General features: G+C 45.0%; 1 protein-coding gene across 2 annotated transcripts in view; it reads left to right on the top strand.

The window, feature by feature from the left end:
- Nucleotides 1-12658, top strand: part of SYT17 (synaptotagmin 17) — a 180102-nt gene extending 167444 nt beyond the window's left edge. For both annotated transcript variants that reach the window (XM_075317981.1, XM_075317982.1), the window contains exon 8: nucleotides 10171-12658. In XM_075317981.1, coding sequence (XP_075174096.1) covers nucleotides 10171-10367 — 197 coding nt within the window. In that variant the 3' untranslated portion in view covers nucleotides 10368-12658. The remainder of the gene's footprint in view (nucleotides 1-10170) is intronic.
- The last annotated feature ends 9529 nt before the right edge of the window (nucleotides 12659-22187 follow it).

Here is a 22187-nt window from a genome sequence, read left to right as displayed (position 1 = left end):
CACACACAATGCACCCCCCCACACACACACACTGCACCCCACATCACCTCCTACACACACACACACAATGCACCCCACATCACCTCCTACACACACACACACAATGCACCCCACATCACCTCACACACACACACACACACTCACACAATGCACCCCACATCACCTCACAAACACACACAATGCACCCCACATCACCTCACACACACACACAATGCACCCCACATCACCTCACACACACACACACACACAGAATACAATGCACCCCCCCATTACCCCTCCCCCCACATACAATACAATGCACCCCCCATTAACCCTCCCCCACACACAATACAATGCACCCCCCCACACACACACACTGCACCCCACATCACCTCCTACACACACACACACACACACACACACACAATGCACCCCACATCACCTCACACACACACACACACACACACACAATGCACCCCACATCACCTCACACACACACACACACACACAATGCACCCCACATCACCTCACACACACACACACAATGCACCCCACATCACCTCACACACACACACACACACACAATGCACCCCACATCACCTCACACACACACACACAATGCACCCCACATCACCTCACACACACACACACACACACAATGCACCCCACATCACCTCACAAACACACACAATGCACCCCACATCACCTCACAAACACACACACAATGCACCCCACATCACCTCACAAACACACACACAATGCACCCCACATCACCTCACAAACACACACAATGCACCCCACATCACCTCACACACACACACAATGCACCCCACATCACCTCACACACACACACACACACACACAGAATACAATGCACCCCCCCATTACCCCTCCCCCCACATACAATACAATGCACCCCTCATTACCCTTCCCACACAGAATACAATGCACCCTCCATTACCCTTCCCCACACACACGATACAATGCACCCTCCATTACCCCTCCCCCCACACACAATACAACCCTCATCACCCCCTACACACACAAATTACACTGCCCCATCACTACACCCTCCTGCCTCCCCCCCTCCCTCGGAATACAGTGCTCCTCCTCTGCCTGTCACAGAGCTGTGTTCCTTCACAAATGTTCCCCGTTGTGTCCTCAGCCCCTCCTCACTCATCCCCATTAATTACACCTGTCTCTTCAGCTCCTTCATGGAGCGCTGGCTTCCTCTTGTCCCCTGTGTGGCGCCTGCAGCACTGTGATGATGTCAGCAAGGTGCTGATCTCATCACGTTGCTGCACGTCGGGGGCGGGGCCGGGTCCCGGCGCGCTGTTCAAATGTATTTACATCTGAAAGATGCAAATACATTTGAATAGGAACGGAAAGAGGAAGCTGCGGTCATCGGCTCTGCTGCGCTCCTCTGCAGTGTACATGCCGGCACACAGCACACAGCAGCGCCGGCACAGCGCGCTGCCTCCTTCTAGTGTGCCTGGCATGCACACACGGTGTAGAGGAGCGCAGCGGGGACAGCAGATACAGCGGCCCCACCACACCGTGCCCCTGCTTCTAGGGAGGGGGAGGGGGAGGGGGGGAAGCTGCCCGCCCCTCACTGGGTACGGCCGCAGCACATAGCAGGGAGCATTAGCACACCTGACCCCGGAAGTACAAGTGGCCGCTGGTACTTCTGGTGTCAATCAGCGTCCTGTGCCCGCAGTTTGTTTTTGCGTCTTAAAGACGCAGATACAAATAAATAGCGGTGCTGCAACACCCCGCGCCTCCCCCCCCCCCCGAAAACACAGCTGATTTATTAAACTGTCTTTACGGAGGGGGAGAGGGTGGGAAGAAAAAAAAAATGCTGACAGGTGCCAAGTATGGTGGGGGCCCCCTTAGAAGCTCTTTTGGTGGGGGCCCCTGGGCTGGAGCCCCGTCTGCCCCGCCTATAATCCGGCCCTGGGTATTAATGAGGAACGGACCAGAGGGGAAAAAAAACTAAAGAACAAAGGAAGGAAAAAACAACACAACTTTGACACAACAAATGTTCTCTGAATGGCTTCCTGGTCCTCGGCTCAGAGATTCCCTCTAGAGGCAAGTAAAGCAGAAACTATCACCCGTAGTAACCTGGGCTGGGAAGGAAGTTTTTATAGCAGAGCTAATTATCAATAAAGAACAGTTGCCCATACCTTTCATTCAGAGTTTCAGGAACTAGAGGATCTACTTAACTCTAGCAGTGCTGGATAAAGGAGAACCTGCACAGTCAGCAGTATTATCCTGAGCCAGTGTGTATGAAGCCCTGCTCTGTGATCTCCTGACAGCAGAAATAGGAGGGACCACTCTCCGTCATGGTACCCTCATAACACTTCCTCCCCGATTTACAATCACATATAATCATGCAGTAATAAATATAATAAATTAATAACATAATACACACTGGCATCAGCATTCACAATCTGTGCTGTCAAAGATTGTAAGGAGTTAGGTGCTGCACCATACTCATATATAAACAATATGCACCTGCTAATACATTACATACACATGTTCATAGTAGAGACATATATAAATCACATAACACATATACACATTTTTGTTATGCAATTATTCATTTTTGTTCTTTCATTCATTCATTCATTCATTCATTCATTCATCAATGTAACAGCATAATATTTTTACATAAGCTTTATTTTGTTGTCTTGCTTTTTTGATAGTTGAGCTGTAGTTTTTTTCAAGTGCCATTTAACCCCTTAACGACCGCCGATACGCCTTTTAACGGCGGTAAATAAGGGTACTTTTTCCGATCCGCCGCTTTTTAACGGCGGTCGGAAAAAAGGGTCTAGCGCCCCCCAGAGTCAGAAAATTTCCGGGGTCTCAGCTGCCGGGGGTAGCTGAGACCCTGGAGATCATGATTCGGGCCGGTTTTTCCGGTCCCCGCTCACCTGAAGACCGGTATACACCGTATACCGATCATCAAGTTATAGTAAATGACCGCGCCGGTAAAAAATGATTTATCTCCCATCTGGCATGATCAAACATGCCAGATGGGAGATAAATCTTTTTCCCGGTTCCCTCCGGTCCCCCGGTGTCCCCAAAGTGCCCCCCCCGACCCCCAACCCCCTCCCGAAAATCCAAGATGGCCGCGCGCATCGGCGAGCACAGCAGCGCGCCGGCCGCATTTACAGTGTTCCTATGGTTTCTGTCGTATGTGCCATAACACATACGACAGAAACCTGCTCCCTAGGCCCTGCCGGGTCCCCCCCTACCCCCCCCTGGTGTTCCCCGGTGTCCCCCGGTGTCATACATACCTGTCGCAGCTCTGATCCCCCGTGGCCCCCTCCTCCGGCTCCTTCACAGCAGTTGCCGGTCACATGTGCCGAGCGCGGCTGACAGCTTCCTGTGTTCAGAGAGCTGTGCTGGCTGCTCGCACTCTGCAGCTGTGACCCGGGGAGAGTGGGTGCAGATTCTTTGCACCCACTCTCCTCAAATGGAGGGTCTGCCCTCCTAGAAAATGGGGGATACGTTCCCTGAACGTGCCCCCCATATTTTAGAAGGTCCAGAGGCGACGTGGGACATCCAAATGGATTATAGTGGATTTTTTTTTTCTTTTCAATAAATTGGTCAATCAGGGAATGTTTTGGGGAGTGTTTTTTCAAATAAATTTTTTTTTGTTGTCAATTTTTTTTTATTACTGTCAATTAGTTATGTCGGGTATCTGATAGACGCCGTGACATAACTAATTGCTGGGCTTGATGCCAGGTGACATTACACACCTGGTATCAACCCCATTCATTACCCCGTTAGCCAACGCACCAGGGCGCGGGATGAGCTGGGGCGAAGCGCCAGAATTGGCGCATCTAATGGATGCGCCACTTCTGGGGCGGCTGCGGCCTGCTATTTTTAGGCTGGGAAGAGTCCAATAACCGTGGCTCTTCCCATCCTGAAAATACCAGACCCCAGCTGTCAGCTTCACCTTGGCTGGTGATCTAATTTGGGGGGACCCCATGTTTGTTTTTTTTTTTTTAATTATTTATTTATAAATAATTAAAAAAATAAAACAGCTTGGGGAGCCCTCCAAATTGATCACCAGACAAGATGAAGCTGTCAGCTGTGGTTTGCAGGCTACAGCTGTCTGCTTTACCCTAGCTGGCTATCAAAAATAGGGGGGACCCCACGTCATTTATTTTAATTCTTTTTTTTTTTTGGGCTAAATACAAGGCTAGGCATCCTTTAGTGTCACATGAAAGGCACTAAAGGGCGCCAGCTTAGAATATGCAGGGGGGTGGGACGTTATATATGTTTGACATCTATCCATTCATCCATTGTAGCATTTTACGCTGTGTGCCCACAATCAGGGTTTGCAACGTTTTGGACGCAGAGTGTTTTCCCTGCGTCCATAACGCTGCGTTGTGCAGTAGAAGCACAGTGGCAGGATTTTTAGAAATCCCGTGCCCACTGTGTTTCTTTTCTCCGCAGCATAAATCGACCTGTGGCGCAGCTTCCCGAGCCTCAGCATGTCAATTTATGCTGCGGAGATGAGTGCTTTCTGCAGGTAGAATAGAACTAAAGTCCACAGCAGCCTGAACCCAAATCGTGGGCATGGGCAGCTGCGTTCTCCCGTGGACAACACTCACATTTCTGCAGGAGGCTGACACTGTGTACTAGACGCCGTGTCGCTGGATCATGGCCACATAGCCTAAAGGCCGCTTTACACACTGCGATATCGGTCCCGATATCGCTAGCGTGGGTACCCGCCCCCATCTGTTGTGCGACATGGGCAAATCGCTGCCCGTGCCGCACAACATCGCGCAGATGCGTCACACATACTTACCTGCCCGGCGACATCGCTGTGACCGGCGAACCGCCTCCTTGCTAAGGGGGCGGTCCGTGTGGCGTCACAGTGACGTCACTGAGCGGCCGCCCAATAGAAGCGGAGGGGCGGAGATGAGTGGCCGGAACATCCCGCCCACCTCCTTCCTTCCTCATAGCGGCCGGGAGGCAGGTAAGGAGAGGTTCCTCGTTCCTGCGGCGTCACACATAGCGATGTGTGCTGCCGCAGGAGCGACGAACTACATCGTTACTGCTGCTGTAACGATAATCGAGAATGGACCCCCATGTCACCGATGAGCGATTTTGCACGTTTTTGCAACGATGCAAAATCGCTCATCGGTGTCACACGCAGCAACATCGCTAATGCGGCCGGATGTGCGTCACCAATTCCGTGACCCTAACGACTCCGCATTAGCGATGTCGCAGCGTGTAAAGCCCCCTTAACAGTGAGAAATTTGTTGCTACAGCAACAGTTTTGTGAAGTACCTGTGGATTCAAAATGTTTACTATACTCCTGAATAAAATCCTTGAGGGGTCCAGTTTCCAAAATGAGGTCACTTGTGGGGGGTTTCTGATGTATAGGTGCCCAAGGGGCCCTGCTAATGTGACATGGTGCGCACAATTTACTTCAACTTTTCAAAAATTCAAATGGTGCTCCTTCCATTCCAAGCCCTCCCATTTATCCAAACAAAGGTTTTTGGCCACATGTGGGGTATCCCTGCGCTCACAAGAAATTAGATAACAACCTGTGGGGTACACGTTTTGTTGTTGCCTCTTGAAAAAGTGAAAAATGTGTCGCTAAATCAACATTTTTGTGAAAAAAATGAAAATTTCAATATGGCAACCTAAGCTTATCAAATTCTGTGAAGTATTCGTGGATTCAAAATGCTCAATATACACCTAGATTAAAGCCTTGAGGGGTCTTATTTCCAGAATGGGGTCACTTGTGGGGGACCTCCACTGCTTAGGCACCTCAGGGGTTCTCCTAATGCAACATGGCGTCCGCTATTGATTCCAGCCAATTTTGCAGTCAAATTACACTCCTTCTCTTCTGAGCCCTGTAGTGTGCCCAAACAGTTGATTTCCACCACATACAAGATATCAACAAACTCAGGAGAAATTGCGCAATAAATTTCATGGTGATTTTTTTCCTGTTACCCTTGTGAAAAAAAGCTACCTGGTTGAAGTAACAATTTTGTGGTAAAATTTTATTTTTTTATTTTCATGGCTCAACGTTATAAACTTCTGTAAAGCACCTGGGGGTTCAGGGTACTCACCAAACATCAAGATAAATTCCTTGAGGGGCCTAGTTTCCAATATGGGGTCACTTGTGGTGTTTTTTTGCTGTTTACGTACCTTAGGGGTCCTCCAAATGCGACATGGTGCCCGCAATCTTTTTCAGCCAAATTTCCTTTCCAAAATTCAAATATTGCTCCTTCCGTTCCAAGCCCTCCCATTTCTCCAAACAAAGGTTTCAGACCACAAGTGAGGTATCACCGCGCTCATAAAAAAGTGGGTAACAAACATTGGGGTCAAATTTTTGGAATTACCTCTTGAAAAAGTGAAAAAATTGATGCTAAAGCAACATTTTTGAGAAAAAAATGAAAATTTTCAATGTGACAACGTAACGTTATCAAAATCTGTGAAGTACCTGTGGATCCAAAATGCTCACTATACCCCTAGATAGAAGCCTTAAGGGGTCTAGTTTCCAAAATGGTGTCACTTGTAAGGGGTTTCTGCTGTTTAGGTACCTTAGCGGACATGTAATTGCAACATGGTGCCCGCAATCTATTTCAGCCAAATTTGCTTTCCAAAATTCAAATATTGCTCCTTCTGTTCCGAGCCCTCCCATTTGTCCAAACAAAGGTTTCTGACCACATGTGGGGTATTGGCGCGTTCATAAGAAAGTGGGTAACAAGTTTTGGGGTTCATTTTGTTGTGTTATTTCTTCTAAAAGTGAATAAATTTGGGGTAGAGCAACATTTTAGGTAAAATTTTATTTTTTGCTTTTTTTCATTCCACTTTGCTTTAGTTCCTGTGAAGCACCTGAAGGGTTAATAAACTTCTTGGATGTGGTTTTGAGTACTTTGAGGGGTGCTGTTTTGAGAATGGTGCACTTTTAGGTATTTTCTGTCACTTAGGCCTCTCAAAGTCACTTCAAATGTGATGTGGTCCCTAAAAAAATGGTTTTGTGAATTTTGTTGAAAAAATGGGAAATTGCAGATGAACTTTGACCCCTTCTAACTTCCTAACCCCAAAACATTTTGTTTCAGAAATTGCGCTAATGTAAAGTAGACATGTGGGAAATGTTATTTATTAACTGTTTTGTGTGACATAACTCTCTGGGTTAAGGGCATAAAAATTAAAAGTTTGAAAATTGCAAAATTTTCAAAATTTTCATCAAATTTCCGATTTTTTCACAAATAAAAGCAAAAAATATCGTTCTAAATTTATAACTATCATGAAGTACAATATGTCACGAAAAAACAATGTCAGAATCACCGGGATCCGTTGAAGCGTTCCAGAGTTATGACCTCATAAAGTGACACTGGTCAGAATTGCAAAAAATGGCCTGGGCATTAAGTACAAAACTGGCTTCGTCCTAAAGGGGTTAAACCTCATTATAGGTTTAATGGAGAAAAGAAAAACAATCACACCTTGTTTTTTACACCATTTACTGATCACTAGAATTAATCTGTTCACATAATTCTATGGGTCATTTCAATTACAAGGTTACCAAATATGTCCATGTTATTTCCTGATTTCTCAGGTTTATTTGATGAAAAAGTTCACTATGAATGTGATTATTGTATTTATTTTTTATTTTATAATCATATTAAAGGGAAAATCTCTGACTTTTATTTTACCCTGAATATGCAGATATATAGAGCTGTACAGGAATATAGAGATGTACTGGTATTTAAAGATGTATCTGTGTATGTACCAGTACAATATGGCTGTAAAGATGAAGAATACCATTTAGATCTTGCCACTAGGGTACCACGTCGGAGAGTGGTCCCCCTCTATTTCTAGTGTCAGAAGATCGCAGCAGATGGCTACTGGTATTGCATGGGTTAAACAGTTTATCTGGTATTCTAAAATCTGGATGAAAAGCTGGGAGTCAGCTGTTCTGACTTTCCCATTTACCTCTGCTATAAACACTCCCCTCTCAGCTCAGGGAGTTGCCAGTGATAGCTCTGCTGTAGCTAGCCTCTAGAGGGAACCTGTGAGCTGTGGACCAGGAAGTAATTGTGGGAGCCATAGCTCGAGATTGCTATATGGAAGTTGTGTAGTGTTTTCCCTTCCCTTAATCTCTTTGTACGATTGCTGTCTGTCTTATCCTCTCAGTGTCTTTAAACTACAGCCGGACTAGTGTTCCCGATGCCCTGTGCACTAGACAAGGTTGTGTTCAGGGAAAGACAGGGATAGGATTGTGATCACTGCATGGGGTGAAAGAACCCGTCTAGAGACATCAGAGAGCTCAGGGCTGCTGAGGGTAAGTGGGTGCCCCTCCCTATGCTTCCCCAGTGGCCGTGTATTCCTTCTCCCATTTTGCCTTGGTGGAACATGGCAACCAGGAGCTACCCTGGAGTGGTACCTGGTGCCTATATCAGACAAGTCCAACTTCACAGTCAGAGCCTGTGGTGAAGAGACTGCATAGGCAGTTAGTAATGCCACTCTCAGAGTTAGCCTGGTTTTAGGAACAGTGGACCCACGTCCCTCTCTTCCCTCCATTACTGTACCGTGACAGATATTCAGGATTTATCAAGCGGAACACATCAGCATTCTGACGCAATTTGCATAAAAAAGTGCCCTTTGTGACTTGAACACTATTTTTTAAGTCTTTTAGACACTTTATGCTTTTCGGTTGTCAAAAGTGATGTGGTGGGTGAATTGAAAAGGGGCATGGCTTAACAGCAAGGGCCGTGACCTAATATTTAATACTGTGGCTCAAAAAATGCTCCAAAATTTGGCACACTTTTCTGACACAAAGTAAGTTAACTAATATAATATAATGTAATAATGTAAAGTGAGACTAGACAGTGTAAACATGTGCTAGATAATTAACAAACAGTATGAACCACTAACTGGCGCATTTTAAGTCTGTCTGGTCTATGATTGCACTGTCTGAGAACTAGGCTGTATAAATACAAATAATCCATAGTCCTCTTCATTTTCAGTGGAAAATTTTCTTGCTACTTTGTAATGAATTTATCTAAGGTTTAAAAAGGTATTCTCAAGCTTAGAGGTTATCCCCTACCACGAGGATAATGGATAACTTCCCGATCACGGGGGATCCAACCGGTGGCACCACCAGCAATCTCGAAAAATGGCATTTGAATGGCATGAAGGTCAACTATGCGCACATCCGCTCCATTAATTCTTAACGGGAAGACCAGCCAAGTCCTGCACTTTGCTATCTTTGGCTGTCTCATTAAGAGTGAATGATGTAGCATTGCACATGACTGTCCGTCCCTCCATTCACATGGAACTCTTTGGAGCTCTGATTTTTGGGATCAGTTGGGTCCCAGCTCTCAGACCACCATTGACCAGAAAATTGTCTCTTATCCCATGGATAACTTCCCAACTTGAGGCAGCCCCTTTAATGGTAATCAGTTCTCCATGCACTGGCTTCCCGGCGAGCTTGTGTTCCTATACAGCAGTTAATCTAAGCAGACAAAGCTTCACCAGAAAACATCAAGGAGGAACACATCAACCTTATCTTCAATGAGTTGATTTCAGAATCTTGGCAAGGTTCTAAATTTATGATTAAGGGGCTCCACCACTTGGACCTCCACAGTCAAATGAATTTTGGTCCCAATACTAGAAGAGCTTAGATGGAGCAATGGACACGCATAGTCGCTGCTATTCCATTTAAAGTCTGTGGGACTGACGGACGTAGCTGAGTAATTTGGACAACATCTGCCAATGGACGAAGAGGATAAAACCTCTGGCTTGTGAAGAATGAGATCAGAAAGTCCTAAAATATAATTTATTCAACGCGTTTCAGAGTAAAACTCCTTCATCAGGACAATCACAATTCGTTGATTCTTATTGTCCTGATGAAGGAGTTTTCACCCTCATCTTCCATTGGTAGCTGTCTATACCTCAGCAGCTGAGTCCATGCTCTTCTAGTCGTTTGGTCTCACACTACCTCTTCAGGTGAGAAAATCCCACCATCGTCTCATAGATAAGACCCTATTGCACTTTTATATCTCCTGATTCATCTTAATTTAGACAACAGTCAACTGACTTTTCAAGATAGAACTTAAAGTGTTAAGAAATATTTTATACATTTTCAAATGGATGCTAAAAAAAAATGTAAAATGTAAAAAAAAAAGATATTTGACATTACTTTTTATTTTGCAGTGTATGGACACAACATGAAGAGCAGCAATGACTTCATTGGGAGGATAGTGATTGGTCAGTATTCATCGGGGTCCCCAGAGTCCAACCACTGGCGACGCATGTTAAATTCGCACAGGACGGCAGTGGAGCAGTGGCATAGCCTGAGATCCCGTGCAGAATGTGACAGAGTTTCCCCAGCATCTTTGGAGGTGACGTGAGATCCGCGGAAGAGACGTCACACAGCGTTTTCTTGCAAGGAAGCATGAGATTGGAAGCAATGGTTCCGCTGCTTCTGATTGAATGGCAGCATTTAGCCTATGTGCCTCAGTAAATATCCACGATGCAAAGCATTTGTTAAATGTTGGTCTAATCAGCTTGTTCTGACCATGTCCCGCAAAAATGCTGATTATTCCTATAAGTGTCAAGGCCTTGCACAACCGCCGAATTCCCATACTATCTACCACAAGACACAAAGGACATACAAAGCTATATATCAGAGGTCCAACATCTCATCTAAGGACTTTTAGGGTTAAGATGAGCTTGCCTCAAGACTACGGGACACTGCCATTCACTCAACCTCTCATATTCCATTTAAAGGGAGATATTGATATCCGTGGTCCAATTTGTGAATGTGGTAAAACTCCTAAAAACAACAACAAAAAAATTCTAAAAATACGTGGTTTATGCAGTTTTGTCGTTCAACGTTAAATTCTATATCTGTTGGCGTATGTGGTATGTTTGTGTGTTAACACATACTTATATTTATATACTTGTTTATACAGTAAATATACAAATCCATATTTATAGAAACTGAACTACTAAATATATATTAATATACCCGGATACACATGTAAAGCTGTAAAATAAATCCATATATTATAATAAGATAACGCATATGTGACAGAAAAATATACCTACAGGATACTGTAATAACCTTACTACTTATATTTACTTTGAAGTGAACCTCCACCTTTCATCCCCAATTGGTTGTATTCTTTGTACGAGGCCTACATTGACTTCATTTCGGATCATTTTTCTAAGTATGTATATGTACTAATATAATATGTAAGGCTATGTGCGCACACAGCGCTTTTTTGAGGCTGCATTTTTGGGCTCTTTTGGCCGCAAAAAAACGCACAAAAACCGCACCCGCGGCAAAAACGCAGCGCGTTTCGGTGCTTTTTTGGCTGCGTTTTGCTGCATTTTTGATCTTTTCGTTTTTCCAATGCATTGCATGGGTGAAAAATGCACTAAAACGCAGGAAAGCATTGACATGTCCATTTTTTTTTGCTCAAAAACGCAGCTAAAAAAAAAGTTGTGTGCGGACAGCAAAAATGAAAAGTCATAGACTTTCCGGTTGAAGCAAAGTCATGCAGTTTTGAGCCCAAAAACGCACCCGAAAAATTTCGCAAAAAAACGCTCAGTGCGCACATAGCCTTAGGCTGGTTTCATATCAGTGTTTTTTGAAATGTGGCAGGATGGGTTTTTTCCCTCAAAAACGGATCTGTTTTTCATCCAATGCATTTTCAATAGACTTGCGGTAACATGCGTTCGCATGCGTTGCCGTCTGGATCCGGCGACTTGCAGTTTTTTAACTTTTTTGAAAAATGGAACATGTTGCGTTTTTCACCTGCATCCAAAAACTGCAGGTCAACGGATCTTATACATTGCGGTCATTGGTGCAATGTAGTTCAATGGGCGCCGGATCCTGCTTGTGCACTTGCGGTTGTATCCTTTCTGAAGGATCCTGTTTGGTGTACTGAGCATGCTCTGAAGCTGCAGCTCTCTCTCTCTCTCTTTCTCTGTCTCTCTCTCTGTCTCACTCTTTCTCTCTCTCTATCTCTTTCTCTCTCTGTCTCTCTCTCTATCTCTTTCTCACTCTTTCTCTCTGTCTCTCTCTCGCTCTCACTCTCTCTCTTTCTTTCTCTCTCTCTTTCTCTCTCTCGCTCTTTCTCTCTCTATCTCTTTCTCTTTCTGTCTCTCTCTCTATCTCTTTCTCTCTCTCTGTCTCTCTCTCGCTCTCTCTCACTCTCTCTCTCTCTCTCTTTCTCTCTGTCTCTCTCTCTATCTCTATCTCTTTCTCTCTCTCTCGCTCTCTCTCACTCTCTCTCTTTCTCTCTCTTTCTCTCTCTTTCTCTCTGTCTCTCTCTCTCGCTCTCTTTCTCTCTCTCTATCTCTTTCTCTTTCTGTCTCTCTCTCTATCTCTTTCTTTCTGTCTCTCTCTCGCTCTCTCTCTTTCTCTCTCTCTATCTCTTTCTCTCTCTGTCTCTCTCTCGCTCTCTCTTTTTCTCTCTCTCTCTCAAAAGTTTGAATTTTGAAGTTCGAACAAATACAAACAATTCACTCTGTAAACATTACGGGAGACTTATGGATATCCTAAGATCGCAATATTGATGTGTCATTAGAAAATGACCTGAGCATGCTCTGAAGCTGCAGCTCTCTCTCTCTCTCTCTTTCTCTCTCTCTGTCTCACACTTTCTCTCTATCTCTTTCTCTCTTTCTCTCTCTCGCTCTCTCTATCTCTTTCTCTCTCTGTCTCTCGCTCTCTCTCTTTCTCTCTATCTCTTTCTCTCTGTCTCTCTCTTGCTCTCTCACTCTCTCTCTATCTCTTTCTCTCTCTTTCTCTCTGTCTCTCTCGCTCTCTCTTGCTCTCTCTCTCGCTCTCTCTTTCTCTCTCTCTCTTTCTCTCTCTGTCTCTCGCTCTCTCTCTTTCTCTCTCTCTATCTCTTTCTCTCTGTCTCTCTCTTGCTCTCTCACTCTCTATCTCTTTCTCTCTCTTTCTCTCTGTCTCTCTCGCTCTCTCTTGCTCTCTCTCTCGCTCTCTTGCTCTCTCTCTCTCTTTCTCTCTGTCTCTCGCTCCTCTCTCTTTCTCTCTCTCTCTTTCTCTCTCTGTCTCTCTCTATCTCTTTTTCTCTCTCTCTCTCTCAAAAGTTTGAATTTTGAAGTTCGAACAAATACAAACAATTCACTCTGTAAACATTACGGGAGACTTATGGATATCTTAAGATCGCAATATTGATGTGTCATTAGAAAATGACCTGCTTAAATTAGATTTTCATGTTAAAAGTATTTTAAAAAAATTGGGTCATGAGATACATATAAAAAAATATATATTTTTTTATCATAGTCTGAGCTAAAAGGAAAAGCTAGAAATCTTGCAATTTTCACACTGGCCACTTTGCTGGACTCCTAATACCTGTTTTTTCAGGAGATTTTCAGTTGTTTATAGAAGTGTTAGCTGTGATTGTAATATTATCTATGATGATAATGACACTGCTGAAAGGTTTTCTGTAAAGGACAGAAAGTATAAGTAGCCAATGTGAAAATTACAATACTGTAATGCTCTTTTTTTTAAAATATGGATTGTAATATAATAAAAAAAACAAAATATAAAAAATATACGTCTACCATATTTTCCCGAAAATAAGACACTGTCTTATATTATTTTTTGCCCCCCAAAATGCGCTAGGGCTTATTTTTGGGGTAGGGCTTATTCTCAAGAGATAAGTTTACCTGCCAAAAGGAGGCCCTTCCTTCCCAGGAGAATCATAGTTACCAAACTTTGGTTTTCTGCGTTGCTCCCAGGTCCTCCTGCGATATGGTGGGCTAGCAGGTATGAAACACAGTGGTACTCCCCTACTTCCAGCCGACACTCACACGCACACACATCAGATCACACATACACACATATATACACACACACATCAGATCGCACACACAATCACACATCAGATCGCATACACACACATCAGATCGCACACAATCACACATCAGATCACATACACACACACATCCGATGATACCTATTGCTTCCAGCCAGCAGGGGAACCTGGGATGTAGTGCAGTGGAGTGCAAGGACCTGCGGTGGAATGCATCAAGGACATGATGGGTGTGCGATCAGATGTGCGTGTGTGAGTGTGTGTGTGTGTGTGTGTGCATTCCACCGCAGGTCCTTGATTCGTTCTGTTGCAGGTCCTCCAGTTTGGAGTCTGGTGACTATGATTGCGGGGTCTTCTGTCTTCTCTCTTTTGGGGGTGTCTGCTTTCTATAATGAAGTTTCCTGCAGTAATCTTTAACTTTTCTATCTGCATGGACACTTCATTATTGACTGGGGCTTATTTTTGGAGTAGGGCTTATATTTAAGCCTTATGCCGAAAAGACTGCTAGGGTTTATTTTCAGGGAAACATGGTATGTTTAACATAAAAACAATAGGCCATTTTCTGATGATACATTCACTTTAAGGGGTCTAAGGGGTACTTTGCACGTTGCGACATCGCTAGCATCGGCTAGCGATGCCGAGCGCGATAGTACCTGCCCCCATCGCACATGCGATATCTTGTGATAGCTGCTGTAGCGAACATTATCGCTATGGCAGCTTCACACGCACTTACCTGCTCTGCGACGTCGCTCTGGCCGGCGACCCGCCCCCTTCCTAAGGGGGCGGGTCGTGCGGCGTCACAGCGACGTCACACGGCAGGCGGCCAATAGAAGCGGAGGGGCGGAGATGACCGGGACGTAAACATCCCGCCCCCCTCCTTCCTTCCGTATTGCCGGTGGAGGCAGGTAAGGAGATGTTCCTCGCTCCTGCGGCTTCACACACAGCGATGTGTGCTGCCGCAGGAACGAGGAACAACATCGTATCTCCTATCAGTGCGAGATTATGAAAATGACCGATGCTACACAGATCACCGATTTTCGACGCTTTTGTGATCATTTATCGACGCATCTAGGCTTTACACGTTGCGACGTCGTTACTGGCGCCAGATGTGCGTCACTTTCGATTTGACCCCGACGATATCGCAGTAGCGATGTCGCAACGTGCAAAGTACCCCTAACTCTTGGGTAATAAGTATTGCAGCATTAGTTTTCCAGTCTGAATCCACAAGTCTGCAGTTACTCTTTGTGACTGCAGACTTGTGAATCCCTTACATCTCTTGTGCCCTGTGCGCTGTGAGGATTGTCCATTGTCAGAGCCGGGAACAGCGGTCATGTGGCGATAAGTATGCGATATGCAGATTCCCGCCAAGATTCCGACTAGATTAACATGGACCCGCTCAATGTAAAAAATAGTCAACAAAAGTGCATCAAATCACTAATTATTTTTTTTGCCTTTTATAAATCGTGCCTCAAACATTATACAACATAGAGTCGGATCACGCTTGGTGAGGACCCATCACCAAAAATGTGATGCAAGACCCTTCCCAATAGCAGAATCAAATAATGTGAGGTTAACTTACATTGGGGAGATACATTAGATCATTAACAAATCCTGATGATGAGGGTCCTATGTCTTGCTGCTTGGAGAGGCTGGAGAATATTAGGTAGTGGAGGCACCAAATACCCCTTTTGTACTCCAGTCCAGACACCATTTGCCCCATTTAGATGAATGTGAAGCACTTTACATCACTATTCCCAACTAAATTCATGCAATACCACAATAAATCCATTTTCATATCTTTTATGGTATACCCTTGGAACACCCCATTTAAGGTGGAGCTACACTCCAAAGATTAAACTAAGGTTTACCCTTTGAAAAAAAAACAAACCAAGAGGAAGTTTGAGACTAATAATACATGGAATTGGAGCAGATCACCATTTCCTATAGAATATGCATATCCATAGCCATCTCTGAGCACTGCTAAATACTGTATTGTATATTTGAGAGAAAAAAATGTGTAGTCTAAGAGTGTATATTTATTAAAAAATAAATATATATATTTATTTGTTCAATCCATATCTTGTATGTGGACTGAGAGATTTGTTAAAAGCGGTTCTCTAGGAAATAATATATGTTTAATAGTATTAGCTAAGGACAGTGCCCTGCATGGGGTGTTTGTTTGCCTTAAAGGGATATTCAAGATTTTTCATAAATGTCCATGAAGCAGTGAATAAGATAAGGTAACAAAATAACTAGTGATGAGCGAGCACTACAATAACGGGTGCTCGATACTCGTAACTAGTGATGAGCGGGCATTATCATGCTCAGGTGCTCGGTACTCAACTAGTGATGAGCGGGCATTATCATGCTCAGGTGCTCGGTACTCAACTAGTGATGAGCGGGCACTACCATGCTCGGGTGCTCGGTACTCAGAACTAGTGATGAGCGAGCACTACCATACTCAGGTGCTCGGTACTCGTAACTAGTGGGGAGTGAGCACTACCATGCTCGGGTGCTCAGTACTCGTAACTAGTGATGAGCGAGCACTACCATGCACGGGTGCTGAGCACTCATAACTAGTGATGAGTGAACACTACCATGCTCGGGTGCTCGGTACTTGGAACTAGTAATGAGCAAACACTACCAAGCTCGGCTGCTCGGTACCCATAACTAGTGATAAGTGAGCACTACCATGCTCGTGTGCTCGGTACCCATAACTAGTGATGAGCGAGCACTACCATGCTCTGGTGCTCGGTACTTGGAACTAGTAATGAGTGAGCACTACCATGCTCGGGTGCTCGGTACTCGTAACTAGTGATGACTGAGCACTACCATGCTCAGGTGCTCGGTACTCGGGACTAGTTATGAGTGAGCACTACCATGCTCAGGTGCTCGGTACTCGTAACTAGTGATGAGCAGGCGCTACCATGCTTGGGTACTCGGAACAAGCGGTTGGGTGCTTGGGTGGGCGCGACTCGAGTACCTGAGTATAATGGAAATTAATGAAGGACTCAAGCATTTTCCCGGGAACTCTTAGAGAGAAATGCTCAAGTTACCCATTGACTTCCATTATACTTGGTACTCGAGTCGTGCCTATCTGAGCATCCAAGTGCTCATAATGAGTGCCGAGCACCCGAGCATGGTAGTGTCCACTCATCACTAATTATGAGTACCTGAGCATTGTAGTGCTCGCTAATCACTAGTTACCAGTACTGAGCACCCGAGCATGGTAGTGCCCACTCATCACTAGTTATGAGTACTGAGCACCCGAGCATGGTAGTGCCCACTCATCACTAGTTATGATTACTGAGCACCCAAGCGTGGTACTGCTCGCTCGTCACTAAAAATAACGTATTGATCTGTTAAAAATCCCTCGACACTCTTGGGGTGCTGGGGCTCCACTGGTCCTATTGGTCTTTTTGAACTGCCCTACCGAACAAGTGGCTAGACACCAATCACGGGCTTCAGCAGTCATGCTAGTACAGTCAGCACAAGGCCAGTGATTCATTGCAGTGGTCATGTGCATATGGTTAGCACTTTACCACTGCAGGACACGTCAGCATGACCACAATGATTGGTGGTTCTTTTGGTCTTTTGAACTGTCCTATCATTCAGGTGTCAAGACTCCAATCATGTATTTCAGTGGTGATGATACCATAGTCAGCACAAGGCCAGTGATTGATTGCAGTGGTCATGTGCGCATGGGCAACACATCATTGCTGCAAGGCAAGGCAACAAGATCAGAAGGACTGCCTGAATGTGAAAGTTTCTTTTTTATTTTACCCTATTACCTGCTTTTAGTATTTATTAAATCTTGGACAACACAGTTTAAAACAGAGACGCTTGCCTATGGCTTTTGTTATAAGGAACCTAATTTATTGCTTAAAGTGCCACTGTCATTAGATAACAAAGCCAAGATATAATAGTGGGTGCAGAGATTGTGAGCGTGTTTTAATTTGCTCGTTCGGGCCTCTAAAAAGGATGGCTGAGTGCCAGCTAGAATGACCCAACACCCCCAATTGAAGCAGAACCAATACTGTAAAATTTTGAACCGGGGAAAAACATTCACAGCATTACATTGCACTACCAGAGTATTCGACTTCAACAATCAAATGCAAAGCTTCTTTTATTATATACTGTATAGTCCTGATGAAGAGTTTAATCCAACCCTAAAATATGGTGTCTTGATAGAAACAAAAGAAACACATTTGATTATGGAAGTCTACCTCTGTCTTCTTCCACTTCATGGTCCAACATTTATCCTTTTTTTCTTGTTATATGTGAAGCCCCGCTGATGCAGTGTCGGTGCATTACCTTCAGGGACTCCACGCAGCTGGATCCTGTCACCGGTAGGAAATCTTCTATTTGTCGTGACGCCACTCTCAGAATTGCGGTCAGTGGGGACCGCCACTGCAGATTAAGGGATGCCTGGGGCTGATGGTGGGTGCAGTCGGTTGTAATAGCCTCCTGAGAGTGAGGCAAGCCCCAGGGCCCTGTGTAGGTGTGTAGAACCACAAGGCGCAGAATAACTCCACACAAGCGAAATGTCTTTCAGGGGTTTTACTCACAGAAGGTGGCAGAGTGAGTAACCCGGGCGTAGCTGGGATGAACCAGGCTGGAACCAGGTGTCCTTCAGGCTGACTGATGAGGGTGACTACCGACTCGCCTTCCTTAGCCCTTGGTGGTTTGGGGTAACCCCGACTTTTAGTCCCTATGGGGGTCACCCAGGGAAGTTGCTGGTGCCTCCCTCCCCTTCGTTTTGGCCCGTTTGCTTGTAGCCTGGACCAGGACACTCCGGCTGCTTGCCTCCTGTGAACTATGGGCCCTAACTGTGGCTACGTGGCTGCGGACTCTGTAGTGTTGTGGCGTGGGCTTTGAGGGCCCCACACCGGCAGGTTTAGCAAGGAAAGGTGGATCTATCCCCGCATCGGGATCTGCCGCCCGTTTGGGCCTGGTACTCTCTAGCAGTCTCCTTACTTCCCACTCCGTTGCTCTCTCTTTAGCTGAAGATGGATTTCGGGTAGCCCTACTAGGTGACCGTTCTCCCCCGTCGGTAGCCACTGCGCGGACGCTGTCAGACTGCAACAGCCCCAGGGGTCTGCTCCTGCTCTCCCCTGAACTGCACACTGAACCGGCTCACTCGAGGGACCTGCACTGCTGCTCCTGTCAGAGCTCCTCTTCCATGCTCCTCACTCCTCCACACTCTGCTTCAGACTCCCCTCCTCCTTCCTCTTGTGCCTGCCTACGCCACCTAGCAACCAGACTCTCTTACCACACCCCTTGAGTGGAGATGGAGGCTTTTGGCCCCCTCCACTATTCCAGTGGAGGTGAAGGCTTTGCCCCCTCCTGGGATCCCCAGGGGTCCTCTCAAAGGTACATGTGTGAGACCTGATCACTATGCGCCTGTGTAGTCCCACCTCGGTCAGCCTTCTGGATTACCTGTATTGTACTGTCCCCAGCATGGGTGCAGTACACAGTGGTGCCTGACCAGGTCAGGGGCGCCACATATACAGCTTGTAAGGGCATCTTCCAATAAGACTGTCCATACATCCTTTTTCAGAGTTGACCTAGTAGTTCAAAGCGATTCTAAAATAATATTTACAACAGCTATTATAACTACATGGGCATTTCTTTAACCAGTGGTCCCATTGAGAAGCTTTTAGGGTTATTTATGTCTATTCCAATCTCTAAATATGTATAAAATATATGTACATATATATATATAAACATCATCTAAAATATATACAGATATATATATATATATTGTTCACATGCCGCCGTATATGATGATGTCACACTGTACAGAAATAATATGTACCATAATAAAAACAAAAGAACTGTATTGTTCGGCTCCTTAGCACGATACTGTATGTTATTGTGACGCTACTCCATCCACTATTAAGGGTGCTTTGTTGTGTTTTATTGGCACCCTTTGGGCAGGTTTGGTGGCACCTCGCAAAGTCTATACAGTTGGGCTGTCCTCATATGTGTTGAATTGTTGAGTACTTCCAAATATTGTTACCCATTGCCCTCCACCGGTCTTGCTCAGGCTCAACACCTGGTTCTGGTTAACTATTGGGGTGATAGTTGGAAGGCCCGCACAAATGCTGTTGTTATGTCCACCTTTTTTATTTATTTAACTCATTATTTTTTTTACTTATCCGTCAGGTCAGTCACCACATTGTGAAACTGTATTTTATGCTACTGAAATAAAGACGTCAGTTGTTCAACACTTTCTTTTTCACTTACAAGTCTTAGCTTGTGTATTGATCCATGGGGGGTAACCTCGAGGATAGAGCCCTTATTCAAGAACTGCATATGGGCCCATCACCTAATTAGCCCCTCACCCCATATTCACCACAAGGTATGGCAGAAGAAGCTGTAACAGAGACATCACCACACTTGTGTATTAATATTGTTGTTTTTTATGAAGGCTGTGTATGCCATTTCTTTGGCTCCTTCGTAAATACCCATGGTAACAGAGAGCAGGCAAACTTCATGTAATCTCTCCTATTTTGTGCTATCCCACATTTAGGAGGTTAGATTGAAGAAGACTAATAGAAGAAGATGTGACTGCGGAGTCTGACTACACAGAATGTTTGTGGTCTGTTACCATGGAGATGTAGAAAATAAACAGTAGGAAATTTCTAATTAACGTTTATTACAAGTTTCTTTCTTTTAATTGGCATTGAGAGTATATAAAAAATTATTTCAGAAAACATTTTTTAACAAATATATTAATACATATGATCATAAAAAGCTTCATTCTAAAACGGTTACCTAAACCAAGTCTCAATATGAAAAAACATTGGAGTCTAACATTGACTACAACAACTAATTTAATATAATATAACAAAAGAAGTAAAGGAACTTTCAAATAGTCTTAATAAAAAAATAATCTACTAATGTTTTAGGCCTACAAGTGTTATGCAGACCTAGTTACTTCCATGGTTACCGTACATACTACAAACAAATCATGTGTGACCTTATCCTGCAATCCTTCTTTTTTCTAGCTTTCTCTTCTTGCTAACCTGCAGAATGCCTATTAGTCACAAGGTAGCCACAGATGGAGTGTATATGACTGCCACATTAGACAGACTACACATGGTTTGTTGGGAGTCACTATCTACAACGATGTCTAGGACTATATAGCAGCTGGAAACAAGGGTTAAATTTCCCTGCAGCACCCCCACAGTTAAAATTAAGCATTACAATGAATCTATTGAAAACAATACCTTATCCATGGAATTCCCAGGTATGCCTGGTCCTCCATGGAAAGAGATATACTCTTTACAGTCCTGAAGGAGGCACTTCCTTTTATTAAAGGGGTATTCCAAAGTTTGAAGGTTTTCCCATATATGTGGGATAGGTAAATTAATAGATCCAGTTGGCACTCTTAGAGGTACTTTGCACACTACGATATCGCAAGCCAATGGTAGCGATGCCGAGCGCGATAGTCCCCGCCCCCGTCGCAGCTGCGATATCTTGTGATAGCTGCCGTAGTGAAAATTATCGCTACGGCAGCTTCACATGCACATACCTGCCCTGCGATGTCGCTCTGGCCGGCAAACCGCCTTCTTCCTAAGGGGGCGGGTCGTGCGTCGTCACAGCGACGTCACACGGCAGGCGGCCAATAGAAACGGGGGCGGAGATGAGCAGGACGTAAACATCCCGCCCACCACCTTCCTTCCTCATTGCAGCCGGGACGCCGGTAAGGCGATGTTCCTCGCTCCTGCGGCTTCTCACACAGGAATGTGTGCTGCCGCAGGAACGAGGAACAACATCGTAACATCGGTCCTTCCGAAATTATGGAAATGACCGACGCTACACCGATCATACGATTTCAACGCTTTTGCGCTGGTTAATCGTAGTAAAAAGGATTCACATACTCCGATGTCGACAGCGACGCCGGATGTGCGTCACTTTCGATTTGACCCCACCGACATCGCACCTGCGATGTCGTAGTGTACAAAGTACCCCTTAAGGTTGTGATGCTTGCTGCCGGCTCCAAGGGCCCTGGGACTGGGGACACAGAAGACAACGCTTAGTGGCCGGGAGTGTGCTGGCGTTCACACCGGAAGAGGGTGGGCATGACAATGCAGAGACGCCGATAATGGCATTACAATAAGTTCCCGATTGCTGACCATCATGACAATCCTTGAGTACTAGAATTCTGAAGACCCATGTGTGAATGTAATGGTGGTCAGTCCTGTTCACTCCACTCCATTCATTCTTATGGGATGTGCGCTCAGTTATCCCTGGCGGCCCCATTAAACCATTCATGGCGAAGACTTCAGCTCCATTAGATTCTCAGGATCTGTAGGGTTCCCAGCAGTTGGACCCCCCGCAATTCGGACGTTTTCCCTGCAGATAGGTGAT

Source organism: Anomaloglossus baeobatrachus, chromosome 7 (assembly GCF_048569485.1).
Source record: "Anomaloglossus baeobatrachus isolate aAnoBae1 chromosome 7, aAnoBae1.hap1, whole genome shotgun sequence".
In the NCBI taxonomy this organism is placed as follows: domain Eukaryota; kingdom Metazoa; phylum Chordata; class Amphibia; order Anura; family Aromobatidae; genus Anomaloglossus; species Anomaloglossus baeobatrachus.
The sequence above is the reverse complement of the archived record's forward strand: the minus strand, read 5'-3'. Positions and strand labels throughout refer to the sequence as shown.